This window comes from Scatophagus argus, chromosome 1 (genome assembly GCF_020382885.2).
Source record: "Scatophagus argus isolate fScaArg1 chromosome 1, fScaArg1.pri, whole genome shotgun sequence".
Lineage (NCBI taxonomy): Eukaryota > Metazoa > Chordata > Actinopteri > Scatophagidae > Scatophagus > Scatophagus argus.
Window position 1 is genome coordinate 10,990,054 of NC_058493.1, and position 15,103 is coordinate 11,005,156.

At 38.1% G+C, this 15,103-nt stretch overlaps 1 protein-coding gene across 2 annotated transcripts in view; it reads right to left on the reverse strand.

The window, feature by feature from the left end:
- The window catches only part of LOC124055468 (transmembrane protein 266-like), a 45,086-nt gene that overhangs the window by 4,483 nt on the left and 25,500 nt on the right, over nt 1-15,103 (reverse strand). For both annotated transcript variants that reach the window (XM_046382446.1, XM_046382400.1), the window contains 6 exons: nt 9,901-10,055; nt 7,793-7,866; nt 6,278-6,334; nt 5,946-6,084; nt 1,712-1,827; nt 242-437 (listed from right to left, as the gene is read on the reverse strand). In XM_046382446.1, the coding sequence (XP_046238402.1) occupies nt 242-437; nt 1,712-1,827; nt 5,946-6,084; nt 6,278-6,334; nt 7,793-7,866; nt 9,901-10,055 (737 nt within the window). The remainder of the gene's footprint in view (nt 1-241; nt 438-1,711; nt 1,828-5,945; nt 6,085-6,277; nt 6,335-7,792; nt 7,867-9,900; nt 10,056-15,103) is intronic.

The following is a 15,103-nucleotide window of genomic DNA, read 5'->3' on the forward strand; positions in this document are numbered from 1 at the left end:
TGCATGCTGTATTGGAATTAAAAACTGAATCAGAAGAATTAAAAACTTTTTTCCCTTCTTTACATTCTTTACAGTTCAGCTGTACAGTATGTATGCTTTATTTCACAACTATCAAACCAGGTGTTGCTAAACTCATAATATATGATGAACTTGTCCTGAAAATAAATTACTTGTCTCCCCAGAAATGTAAAGGGTTCATTTCTAATACCTTGCAACCCAGTCACTGAAAACCATACTGTACCTGCAGTGGCAAGAGGCTCTCTGGGGTTCCTCTGGCTGCCCTCATCATCGGACTCTCCAGGAGTCAAGCCCTCCACAACCTGAAAATTCCGGCCCTGTTTGCTCCATACACGGTGGATCTGCATGGCTGCTTCACGTTCTGCCGCAAGATCCAGGTCCTGCTGGGCCAGATGTGCCCTCAGCTGCCTGATCTCAAACTGGAGATTGGTGTGTATGCATAGATAAACAGAAGGAGAAAAACAGAAGGTTAGAGTGGAGAAAGTAGAAATAGATTTTTAAAAGAGTGAGTGAAGGGTGGGCAGTGAGGGGAGAAAAAAGAAGGAGAGCAAAAGGAGACTGACACAGAATTGAGAAGGAAAAAAGAGGGATAATAAGAAAGGGCAGAGTGACACCATCCTAGATATAACATAACATAAACAAAGAGACCCCCTAAAAATGTCTAAAATTGTCTGTATGGGAATCAATGTTAATATTTTGTCCAAACCACCTGACAGATCATAATGAAAAAGATCAAGATTAATCACTAATTCTTTTAAGCATTACCTCAAGTGCATTATCTAATTATGTGTTGGGTACCTTGTAAAACATGTATGCTTCAATGATGTATAGTGGTGATTTGTGTGCGATTTAAATTTTATTGACCTTGAGGATGTTGTTCATTGACAAAATCCATTGCAGCAGTAAATTGTGACAGCAAGTGAATCCAAAATAAAGAAAACACATTGCAGCAAGCACTTTTACAGAAAAAGCAAATATAGGTATGTATTACTCTTGTTCCAACTGAAAACTGTATTCCTAATATAGCTTTAATCAATTCACGTTTTGACTGAGGTCATGTATGAATTTGTAGGATAAAGCATCCAAAAAATTAATTGGATTAACAAGAATATTTGGGAGGATCTGACCAATTACTATATGATAATTTACTGATTATTTACTATATGTGTGGTGTCAGAGCTGAACTTAGATGTTCGAATCATGATGAAATGTGTGGAAAGATTGGACTTGTTTGTGAGGAACTGCTGCCCTCCTCTGGTGGTCGATGAACTGACAGTTTGTTAAATGGTCACAGGTGTTGATATGGAGCTTGTGCAGCCTTAATCAGGCTGACCCTGTTTTTCTTTTCAAAGACTGATTGGTTCAATGAAACTGGAAAAAAATTTTCTCCTGACACAAAGTATAAACCTCTAGTAATTATGCGTGACTATGTCCAAGCTGACTTTAAAGCTCTGTTCTACTGAGTTTCTCATGCCCTGAGTTGAAGCATGGCTGTTATAAAACTGAGATTGTGGACCGTTTGTTATGTGCATGAGGACCCATATAGCCTAGTGTTCTTGTGATAATAAACCTTGTTTTGAGAACAGGTGCTTATTATTTTTCTGTCCAGTTATCTTACAAGCTAATTTTGTAGACATGAATGGAAAAATACAGCCTGGCTTTCCTGTTAAAGCTAATGTATTTTGGTACTCACAGCCTGTTCCTGGCAGATCTGAGTGAGACGCTCAAGCTGCTCTTCTCTCACTGCCTTGGTCTTCTCACACTGCTGGATTTCCAATTCCATCTCAACCTTCACTTGCAGCACATAAGCTAACATGGAAGAGGACAAAGACAATAATTATTGTTTGGATCACTAAATTTCATAATTCAATTGCCAGGTTTGTTTGATGGCATTGAGACTTCCTAAAAAAATAAACTTTCTAAGACAGCTGGTTAAGGGAGCAGATTAAGGTCAAAGGTCAGTATTGATGAACCATTTATCCTTTGTTACATACACATCTGTCATCACATACAAACATCACTAATGTTAGCAGTGATCCTATGCCTGCAGTGAATGAACAGTGCTGAAAATGTTCCACATGAATCTTATTTTATGCCAATAAGAAGGTTTTTCAAAGTTTAAGTAAATATACTGTATATTCCCTTTCAATTCAGTTTATTTATATAGCACCATAACAAGCATCACAACAAAAGTTATCTCATGACACTTTCCAATTAGAGCAGGTCTAGATCAAACTCTTTAACTATTTAAATAATAATAATAATTATAATTTAATTATGTCAGCCCAGCTCGATACTGTGAACAGCCCATTCTACCTCATCCAAAAAGGATCTACTTGGCTGGCATACAACACCTGGATAAAGTCACAGTTGTGGAATCATGAAAATCAATCAGACATAGACTCTCTCCCAGAAGTTATAGTGACAGGTGACCAAACCGTGACAATGAATAAAATTACAGACTCCTCTGCATTTGAACCTTGCTGGAAATGTGGGATATTGTCAGTACACAGCTCAGCAAAATATATAACGAAGGTCTAGCCATTTTTAGACGTTTTAATCTGAACATGTCACATGTTGTATCGTTAAGGAATGTATACTTAATTGGGGAGTCATTTGTAGTTTCTTCCATCTTTTGTCTTAACTTTCTTCTTGCAACTGTACGAAACAGCATTTGGATGTATGTGACATACTGTCACACTACTTTATGTACTAATATGAATATTCTATTCTAGTTGTACAGTTTTGGTGGTCACATGATCATCTGAGCTCATCTTTGTGTTGCTAGATGTCATAGTCTTAACCTTTAAATGGTATACAAATAGTGTGCCTCATATGACGCTCCTCCTACAAGTGTGTTGCCAGCATGCTTTTGGCAGCACCGAGTCACTCTGTTTTTTCCTTGGGACCCCCTCATCATGTACCGAAAAATATTTTTTTCCCCCACACAAAACTGCAGCTGATTGGTTATTTATTGATTACCTAATTCATTTATTATATGTTTCCTAGAAAAGTAGAATACAGATATAAGAAGGGCACCAATGTTGGAAATGATGACTCAGCCACTGATTGAACTTGACTAATCAGTGACTCCGCCTCCTACAATCTGACTGCACATTTTATTTATACATGACACACTTTCTGGAGCTGGATGGGAAGGTGTACCTAAAAAAAGGATAGTCAAAGTGAACTTGCACACCTGTTGTCACCACAGTTGGCAGACTACATACAGTTACCTTACACCTCTCTGTGATCACATTTGTAAGTCAGCAACATGACATCACACATACTGTGTATCCTGTTGGGAAGTGTTGCTATGGGCAACATAAAGAGGTGAAACATAATCAGTAATTATACATATCCTATCCCAGTGTTTATGCTGTTGTTGTGATTGTGGGTCTGAACTATCATGAGACTCAGCTGCCGGCTTTGTCAAAACACTGAGAGCAGAATGAAAAGCCTTTCTGGTACTGAACGGGGCAGAGCAAAGCAAGCAGCCATCGCCACATGCTCCCTCTATCTATTTATAGTCATTTTGGTGCGCATGCGCACACCAACACACACACGACATCAGAAAGGGGTCAGTCCAGTCAGAATTCAAACAGGCATGAAAAGCAATCATAGGTTCATTATTTGACCACACAATGTGCAATAATACATGTGGTGCTGCGTATTGTATCTGCATCAGCCTGTGTTTGCAAGCATGCTGTGTCAGTTGCATGACTATACTGTATATGTGTGTGTGTATGTGTGTATGTGTGTGTGTGTGTGTGTGAGTAAGCGCATTCCTGTAGTTACGGGGACAAAAATGTGTTTACACAGTCACATTGTAACGACCCACCTTATGGGGACAAAAATCAAGTCCCCACAATATTATATTGCTTTAAGGTCAGGGTTAGCTTAAGGTAAGGGTTAGGATTAGGCAAGTCAGGGTAGGTGGTGGTTAAGCCTCCAGGAAATTAATGTAGGTCTATGTAATGTCCCCAATGGTGACGGAAACAAGACAGTGCGTGTGTGTGTGTGCGTGCATGCATGTGTTACAGCATTACCTACATCTGTTGGCAGCATAACAGTGTAAATCACACCTTTAACTTCACAGAGGCTAACACAATGCCTTGCTCCATTATCAACCAGTGTGTTTCACTGTTAAGACAAACCTGTGTCACACTTACACAACACAGCAGCCTGTAAAATCCTGTTCGTCTGCATTTCAAACTGATATAGATTTTGGTTTTCTGTCTGTTAGTATTGTGCTTATTTACCATTTACTGAAATGGCAAATACAGTAACTATGGTAAAATGGCTATTTAAAGCACTGTTGTTATTACAACCAACACAAGTATAGGTTTCTCTGTCTTCATATTTTTTGTATAAACTGAACAGCACTAGCAGAAGATGTAAAGGAAGAACATTTCTGTATCTGTCATTTTTGGATCACCTGTTTTCTACATTTGCATGGCTGATATTTCTCATCATATTACTCTAATAAATTTGTTTTTCTAAACCTTGGAAATTCTGCTGCTGTTTGCTCCTCTGTGTTTCCACTTCCCATCAGACTGACACAAACATTGCAGCTATTATACGTCACAGTAATTCTGCAAGAGTCTCAATCCCTCTCCTGCGATAACCAAGCCAGTCCCTCAGCTCTACATTTATTGGTTTGAGTGTGTTGCTGCGTTCTAGCAAGGAAACTCAATCACTCACAAATATCAAACCAAACAGGCCGAGGTGTGCAGCAGGAAAATCATGAGTTCATTCCCTGGAAACCAACACCACAGCTGTATGTTAAGGTGCAGGATATATGGTCCAATTGAACGTGTTTCACCAGAATAAATCAATGATGTTGATAGCTGTACTGTATTGATTCTTGAAATTATTAAACATGTCATTATGATGTGTCTCTTTTAGTTCAATATACTTGACCTCTTAAAATGATGTACTGTCTGAACTAAAGCCATTCTGAAAGATTTTTGACAGAAATTTATATTATATTTATATTTATGATAGCCCTGTATGTATTAAAAAAGAAACTGTGCGAGAGGCTCATGTTTCCATTGAAGTAATAAAATAACCAACTACTTATACTGGATGTATTCCTTGTTCAGAATAGCTAGTATAGCTAATAATAGTAGATCAAAATGAATAGTTTTACATTTAGGGAGTTCGGTGAGAAGGTCAGTACATTAGGGTGTATAAGGCCAAGCCAGTTAGCTTAGCTTCGCGCCAAGGCTGTAGTACAGACCTTCTCGTTTTCATAATACCTTGCTGTGTGGATTAAAAAATGATCAGTAAATTAGTGAGCTTTAGAGGTGCAGGTGGACTCATTTTGTTACTTTTGTTACAGAGCTAAGCTAGCTCTTTCACCCTGCTTTCACTGTTTATACTTGGCTAAGCTAATCAGCTGCTGGCCGTAGCCTCATCTAATTCCTGAAAGAAAAGAAGCAAATTTTTCAAAAAAAAAATCCTTCTACTTATTGGGCTAACAACCCTTTTCTCATCCACTGCCTCACTGCAGCTGATTCTGTATGCAGTCAGAGGCCTGTGGTAAGGGTGACCTCCGAACAGATATCGAACCAGTCAGCATTAGCATAGGGGAGAACAGCTACTATATTCATTATGGTCTCTCTGAATCTACTTAACCAGGCCCTTACAATCAATACAACTTAGAGTAGCAGAGTGGCAGCAATTTACCATGAGGGATGATCAATAGCTATATTGCTCTGAATCGTAAATAATTTGTATAATCATGGAGAGAATGGGGTCACTTAGTTCTTTCAAGCCAAGCTGATTTTTATGCATCTGTGTAGTCTGGCTGAGTGAAGAGAGATTGGGTATTTCTTTGAGTTGCTCCATAAAATTAATTGGTCTCAAATACAGGCTACTTAATAAGACAGCTCTGATGGACAGAGGATTTTTGCCTGCCTCACCATCAATGATCCTCTTGACCCTCCAGATACGTAAAGTGATGATGAGGCTGATGGCATCCCAGGGGCTGCTGGGCCCGTTGGCCACCGTAGAGGCCACCATGGGGGCCAGGGACAGCACAATGACAGCACCATCAAACACCTGATGGGGTTATACACACAAGCACACGTAAGATTCAATTATATGCAAATGTAATAGGTCCTTGCTATTAGATGCAAACTAGAAATATATATTATTGAAACAGGTGGCAAAATTGAAAATCATATCTGATACCGACAAAAACTGAAAACTGGTTATCAAGATCTGCCACTAAACACACAAAACCAGTACTCACCTCAACTTTGTTCTCTATGTAGTCCCAGATTCCAAGCACTACAATTCTGAAGACAGTCTAAGATAGACAGGGAGAGAGATAAATGAAAGCATTAAAATAGACATGTGAGCAGATACACATAAATAAAGCTCTTGGGATATTCTTAGACTTTTGAGTTGTCATCACATCCAGCAACCTTTGTCAAGATGTGTGAACAGACTTAAAACCAAAAAGAGGTGCAATTTTCTTACTCAAATATCTTTTTTCCCCAATACAATAATAACCATGCTAACATATGTACAGCTAGACCCTTTAAAATAGCCCAAAATAAAAAACATAATTGTATTTGATGAGTGTGAAATACAATGTGTGGCAGCAACAAAAAAAGTAAATATACAATTTGCATTTGCCACATCACAGAAGCATCACAAACAAGATAGACAACAGTTCTTCAAAAGCACTTCTAGCTAGCTCTTTGATAAAGCTATTCTATGTGTGGCAATTTAATGATCTTTGACCTACAAATGGTCAACACTTGTGATCTGATCACCTATCAGATCCTACATTGTGCTTTGTAAATGCTGCTGGTTGTGTGGGAGCCTTTGTTGAGCAGGGCCATTGATTTACACTGCAATTAGTATGGAGTGTCATGAATGAGAGGCCCCACTAATCCATCATCTGGAGTGCATGTTGAACAACAGTGCTGGTGTCAATTGAGAAGTGCACTGACTCCGCCCACAAGTTGGAGTCCTGTTATATGATTGGTGAAGAGGGAATGGCTGGTGACATGTAACATCTATTTAACACCATTCCCAGATGACTCTTCTTCTTTGATGTCAGTGGGCGAGGTGTTTGGACGGATCGTATCACTGTAACCCCATCCCCACTGCTCATTAAGCTCAGCTTTAATTATTGCTCCTCCTGGCTCACTGGTAATTAATGTTTGGTTTAGGGCATTGGGGCTGAGGCTGTCAGGGTAATTGGTTTGCACTGGAGTACAGGCCTGTGGGCCAAATCCTTCCCTCTCCACTTTGTTTTTCACCATTGCACAGTGATGATAAGACTTTATTTTATTAAACAATGACTAAAATTTTATTAAGACTAATTACAGTTATGGTTCAAATGATAGACATTTTACTGGCCATCTAACCTCAAGGTAACAACTCTGAAGCTAAAGCTAAAGCCTGATGTTGACAGAAATAAAATATCAGGCATATACTATACTTCCCTTAGGCCTGAATCTGGTTTGAATTGAGAAAGATAGGGTATAATCTAGAGTTAAATACAGTTTAGTTTGGTTTAATACAGTTATGAATTCCAAAGAAATGTGACCTGTCAATGTTTTTGCATGCATGAGGTACTCCAGTGACCATATCGCATCATGCAAGAGACCAAGAGCAGGTTGGTAGGAGAATAACAGAATAAGAATTATATGAAAAAATATGAAAAAAGCTTCTTCTTTTTATTATTTATTTATTTTTGATTAATGGTGTTAGTAGTAATAAAGTTTTACAGTCAACAATAAACATGTCTTACCTCTGAAAAGAAGAGTGACAGGATGATAAGGCTGATCCAGTGGATAATGCTGGCAAATTGGAAAGCATTGGAAACTGTTGAGAGAAGAAACAGGACCAATGAGAAATGACACAAGAAAACAAGATGCTCCTACATATATGAGATGAGCTCAAACTAAATTCAGGTTAAGAAATAAAAATGAAAAAAAAAAACAATAGTTTCTAAATTCCTGTGAGTTTTTCAGCTGGTAGAAACATGCACATTCAGCACAAAAAAATGCACTTCTCTACAGATACTACTGATTTCACAAAGGTCTAAACTTCTTCTCCTGTCCTGCTGGATTAATTTTGAACTTTAATTGCTCCTCTCACTGACATACTGTCCATCAGGATTTTTAGGGGTTTTTTTCTGTTCATTAATCCACAGCACCAACCTGTATGTCAGATGCCACTAATCTCATTGTGCACCCTCTCAGTGACTCTCGCCTTATTGCCCGCTGCTCTATTTGTCTTGCAGGACTGGCAGCAGACAAAGCACTAGATTACAACAGATTTGAAGTGAATAGTGTCCTGCAGTCTCCACAGTGAAACTCAGGTATCATCAGAGCTGGATACTGGCCAGTAATCAATGGAGATGTGTGCCTGCTGCTATTGACAAGAGACTTGGTTCATTATCACCTTTTTCAATCACTCTCCATCACAACCATTTACCATCCAGGATCACCAGCTCCTCGGTGACTGGCATGACTGAACACACAGCAGTGATGGAAAGAGTGGTCACTAAATGCATATACGTGACTGTTTTAATAACTAAATCGCAACCAACCTTTTATGTATGTATTATGTAGACTATTATGGTGATCTCTACAACACTTACAAGTAATGGAACTTCAGACATGAATCTTTGTAAATTGTCCTATGTACTGTCATTAAAAAAAAAGAATGAGGACCAAAGTTCAAAGTCAAACTAATATATTTATTTGAATGTGTAATTGTTAAAGTCTCAGTGATCAGTACATTAATTCATATACAGTAATATTTAATAGAGGAATCCTCATCACCAGTATTTACACATAAAGAACAGTGATGTAAGATGTATTCTGATGCTTTACCTAAGTAAAAGTTCTGATACAACTATATAAAATAGTACTTTTTCCATAGAAAAATGACTCATGTGACTGATAGGTTATTAATATAAATTATTTTTATTTAACCTTTATTTTACCAGGCAAGCATGAAGAACAATTTCTTACATAGCGTGATGGCCTGGAATGACATTTTTAGATTTTTAATACTGATACTGTAGTAATGTGCAAGTAGCATTTTGCAATTGCACTTAGTCAAGATGGAGCAAATTATTCCACTTTATATATAGACAGGTAGGTAGACAGGTAGAATCTAAAACTAGGTGTTGAGGCCACCACTAAAAGATCACCAAAAAAAATCTGTGGGGGCATTATCTCCCCAAAGAAGCAAAAAATAATTTTGAAAATTTGATGAAATTATCATGTAAAATCATAATCTGAAGAAGAACCAGTGACTTTATTTGTAAAATAAATGCAGTGGAGTAAAAAGCACGATATTTCCTTCTAAATTGTAGAAAGCAGCACAGAATAAAAAGATTCACACAAAATTGAGTTCAAGTGCCTCAAAAGTGCATTTAAGTACTTGAGTAAACATATGCAGCTGCGATTCAGGCCCTTTTTACTGTTACAAGCTCTTCCTCATACCTCCTTATGTCAAGGTATAACCTCTAAACCTTGAGTCTTTATCACAGGTTTAAAAATGTACCAGTGTGGATATACAATGAATTCTCTTAATCTGGCCCCATCAACAGGAAGGTCACAGTGCAGGAACAGCACTAGTGAAGCTATGAAGGATGCAAGGTGGATGCTCAAGGACACTACAACATTTAACTCCCCACTGCTCCAGCGGGGCTGCTGGTGTGTGTTACACCAGATGCCTCCCAGGTGTTTTATGAATGTCACACAGTGTATTGCTGGAGAAGAATATGCATGCTCAGCAAACCTCCTTCTGAAAAAAATAAAAAAAATAAAAAAATAAAAAAATAAATAAAAATAAAGGTTAAAAGGAGAAATAAACAAATAGGATGCCATGCACACTGTTTACATTGTAGGAGTTTGGTGTCTATGAGCAGCTCCAAAGAGAGGAAGAGCACCACCAGGATCACACAGGCCACCAGGATACAGTTGAAGCCAGCGCTGAGCAGACAAACCTGCCACAGGGACACTCGACGGCCGCAGCACGGCTTCAACCAGTTGGACCTGAAGAGAGTAAACACAAAAAAGCTACCTTTTTATATAATGTAGATTTCATCAGAGCACAGCATTTTTAAATTAACAGTGTCTAATGGATTAATCTGCACTTGCACTGAGTCTCAAAGTGCAATGCTGAGCAGTAATTCAGTGGTTTGATCTTGATATTTGAACTCCCTGACATGGCCAACAGAGGGTGGTAGTTTACACTTATGAAAGTGGATGTCTGTCCAATCCAAGCAAAGTTTGGTGATGAAGGCCAGGGCAAAGGAAAAGGAAGTGTGGTCAGAGACAGCATTGACAGAGTAAGGGACAGTGAGGCTCTGTGAACCAGTGACTTGACCATCAGCCATAGGTGTGACTGGAATATTGATGGACTCCTTTTTACTTGGTAATGAAGAGAGTCGCTGTAGAAGATGCTGCTTTGAAGGAAGGATTCCAACAAAATCAGTGGCTTGAAACACAAGTGAAAGTGTGAGATATACAAAAAAAAATCACATCTACATATCAGTAGGAGAGTTTTTGATTATCTAACTATCTAGTATGTATTTTCAGTGAAACATCAACCACATTAACGAGAAATTCACAATTTTTTGTCTGAAAGAAAATCAGACCTTTAACTCAGATAATGTGCTCCAGAGAAAATAGCAGGTGAACATTTGTAAGAACTGAAAAAAAAGTAATTTTTATTTTGCCAAGTACTGTAATTAAAAAAAAAGAAAAAAAATCCAGCATTTAGGCCATTAAAGCGTCTGGCAAGATGACTCAATACTATTTTGAAATTGTGGCTCATCTTACAGATCAGATACTACAAGGGCTGACAGTAGGAGATGAGAGAAACAATGCCTCTCACCAGCTCTCCAGCTGGAGTGGAAAGTTGGCTCAGCCCACTACCTTTGCCTTCTCCCCATGCACTGGCATGGAGGAGACAGACGTTGGCAGAGCATTTCCCTCCTCTGATCATGTCTTCATTCCTTGGTGCAGCGCTAATATGAGCTGCAATGGTGGCAAAATGGCTCAATTTTCACTGTGTTCAAAACTGATTATGCAGCACTCATTACAGAAGTATTTGGATATTTTACCTGCTTTAATACAAACATGATTGAATGATTGTAATGTGATTGCAGCCTGTTAAAAACACATCACAAACTTTAGGATGAAGACACATTCCCATCCTAAGAGTTGTATTTGAATGAGATGTTGTAAATTATTCATGTATCTTTAATTGCAAAAATAGAGGAATAAAACCAATGAAGCCAGAATAAAAATCCAACTGTTACCTCCCCATTTGTTGTGTAACTAACTTTAGAGAATCAAGCATGGAAATGACAGGCTGTATGGTATTTTTATGAAATATATCAAGTCATGTAGAAATTATGATCAGACCATGTAAAAGTCTCTTTTGTACATACAGGCTGGAGGATTTCTTGGCTGGCTCCCAGTAAGCACAAAACAGAGCCAGAGCATTTACTGTGGTTGATTCAGTGCTGTTGTAAAATTATCCGTGGAGGTAGACAGGTTTTTTTTTATGTCACCTCCTCATCTCTGACATATTAACCTGTGCTCAGTCAGCGGAACAGGGCGCACATGTGTCTTCTGTTCATACGTGTGGCTCTTTGGCGTTTTTTTTATCAGGGAGAACACAGCCTCCACAACAGTTAATATTGAATCTACCTTAATTGAATAATGGACACAGCTAATGAAAACAAAATTAAGGTGTATTATCATGACATTACAGCACAATTCTCTTCCATATACTCCAACCTGACTTGTGACTATACATATTATTACCACTTTATGTTTTTAAGGCCCTGATACAAAATATGAACACCAAATTGACCTTTTCATGTCATTCATATTAATGATGAAGGATTGCTGGGCCAAAATGGTTGCCATGAAATGTTTTTGGATTTGGTCTGATCCTAATAAAAGACCATTTCTGAAGACAGAGGAGGTCAGTGAAGAATAATTTGCAGAAGAGCAAAATGAGAAAATTTTCTTAAATTCTCCCAGAGCCTCCCATTACACATTTATGTGTAAAGCTCTCGGCAGCTGTTGAGTTGATCACTGCACCCTCCCACTGTTTTTTCAGAGGAAAGTATTCGTTCACAGACTGGCATAGGCAGAACCACAAGCCTGTAAACAATGCACAGCTAATCTAATAAAGCTGTAATCATGCTGATAGCAATCATCTTCTTGGCTTTGGGTGGGATGGCACAAATGTGCGAGCTCCAGATGGTGTAGAATCTGCTCCTCCAGAGTCTCGGCGAGACTCTTTGGATGCCAGGTATCGTGTTGTCCTGAGAACCAGTCTACATGCCAACCTACAGTGTATACATGATTAATATTATATTTAATATAATATACTATTTAAAGCCTATGCAATGTCTGGACATTTAATAAAAAAAAGATACAAAAAGCATATTTTGTTATATTTTGCATGAATTTTGTGAACTAACTTTTGAACTAAAATTTAACTTAAACTTGGTTTCACTTAAGCAAGGATTGTGCATTTGGTGAAACTAAAGTCAGAAGTCTTTGTGCATAAAACCTAAAACCAACCATGTTCAACTTAAGAGATCCTGTCATTGCATATGAGCAAGGACCAACTGACCACTGGTCCCAACTAATCCCTTGAACTCAGTGTGCAGGTACATATTGCCAATATTCATTTCAACAAAAAATCTACACAGTTCATTTCTCATGCATGCCAGACACACCTCATAGAATACGCTATCAAATCAAAAGAAACCGGAGAATCAAGCAAACATGAGCTACTACATCACATACCTGACAACTGATGAGATAAGAGGCAGTAATGGAAAATTGTATTGTTCAATCAAATTAAATTTGGCAAAGAGAAATGGATAAAATAATCATTGTAGGCAACACTACAAGAGTACTTTGTATTTAATGTCAGAAATGTAATAAAAGAAAGGCATCATTATTTCACTGGGAGAGTTTTTGTTCTTGGGCCCATTAAACAAGAAACACAACTCATTGTTTCTTCATGATCTGGAGATGGCCCTGTGTTTGGTCTTGTGTCGCCGTATCCATGTGTCTGTGGGCGCCTATCAGCTAATCTCATCTAATATTTTTTGTGCACATTTAAAAATTTGTGCAAAGACCTCATGTGATGGCGGCATTTCATAATTTCTGAAACATCCATTTTATTGACCTCTCTGTTTTATAGCTAGACTGCTGTCTCTCCACTCCTCTTGACCTGCCAGTAAGGGCCACAGGTAATTGCCAACAGCTTCACTTTGGCCCCAGACACACCTGGCAGAGATCTGCACTCTACTGAGTGCAATGTTCCAGTTTAAAGATGAACTGAGTGAATGACCTTCTCCAGCTATACACTGCTTTAAAATCAAATATTGTCATGCTGATCTGCTCTACCGGAGCAGTTTGAATTTGGTGCCTTGCTGCAGGCCACCTTGAAAGTAGCTGAAGGTACAAGTTCGCTCTCTCCACCCTCATTTTACATGAGACTTTAGGGATTTGCACCAGTCGACCTCCAGTAATAACCTTCTCTAACCTTTATGGTTTGGTGGCTACTCTCAGCAGCACACAGAGTCTCATTTAACTAAACCCTTCTTATCAGAACTGATATTACAGAAGTATTTATTGCTGAGAGAATATATTCTAAAAATGTCTCATCAACATTGCAATTTTTGTTGTTAGAGCAAGTGAGACTGTAAACAAGAATAGGTTTTATTCTTATTTTCTGCTAAAAAAAAAAAAAAGAAAGAAAAAGAAAAAGAAAAAAAATATAAAGTCTATGCGTTTTAGCCATTCAAACATTTCACCGGTTCAAACAACCTCCATTTCCAGAGGTTATGGTTTAGCAAACTTCCACCATATGATTAGATAGTCCATCAAAGTGCATCTTATATCAAATAATTTCATGCTTCATTCAACTGCTGCAGGGGAGTAAAAATAAGAAAAAAAAATTATCAGAACAATAAAACTCCTGAGTGAGAGTAGAAAGTGGTAAAAGTGAAATACTCTTCTCACAAACTTTATAAGGGTACAGCCTCCTCAGGCTTTAACTGCAACAGTCATTCACAATGAATACTTCTGAATGCTGTACTTAAAGGCAAAGTCCACTTCTGGAGTCATTTGACTATTTCCCTTCACAGTGCCAAAATAGAACAAAAGCCAGGGTCTTAGGTTGAGTAAGGCCTTGAAACCAAGTTCCATCACTACACCCATTAACCCATACTCATGGTTGAGTTTGAACCAAGAGTATGGTGATTGGTGACATTAGCCTAGCCTAGTTTATCTCAACTGATGGATGTCAGTGTAGCATCTCAGCTGAAAGGCAGATTGAAGCACACCTTGAAATGATTTAGAGATGAATAGTGGTCATCTTATAGAACATAATATTATATAAGAACATACCATTAATATCACTATCTTAGGAAACTTACAGTTTACATGTGTTAGCAGCTTAACAACCAATATCAACATGATTTTTGATTTAATAAGGTCAGAAACATTGCCCACAATAAGTTATCTAAGCTGTGACATTTGGAAATAGGTTTATTCACTTTCATGCCACGAGATGAGAAGATTGATGTTTGTAAGTTAAATATGACGCTACTGCCAGCAGCAGGTTACCTCAAGTTAGCATAAAGCACCAGTGATTATATGTTTTTCTAGTAAACTTTTTTTGATAGGGCCAGGCTAGCCATTTCCCCTTGGTTTTTATTCTAAGCTAAGCTAACAGGCTGAACAAGGTTATTTCCCCAAATGTCATAATATTCCTTTAAAACCCTTAGGGTAGAAGGTGTTTTTCTCTATTGGGTGGGGCCTGATCCAATAAACATGCCAAAAATGCCATTAATGAGTTTGTCTGTCTTTGGGTAAAAAGGAAAAAAGTAGCATTCAATTCTTTCAGAATTGTTCCTTTAGATACAACATCCCATGACAAACGCCTTGTTGGTTCATAATGCATGAAAAGGCAGCCTGCTGGCCAAGATCAAATCAATCACCTTAGGATATCAAAATGAGTCACAAGGCAGTAACCCTGTAAGTTATAATTTGCTAAGCAC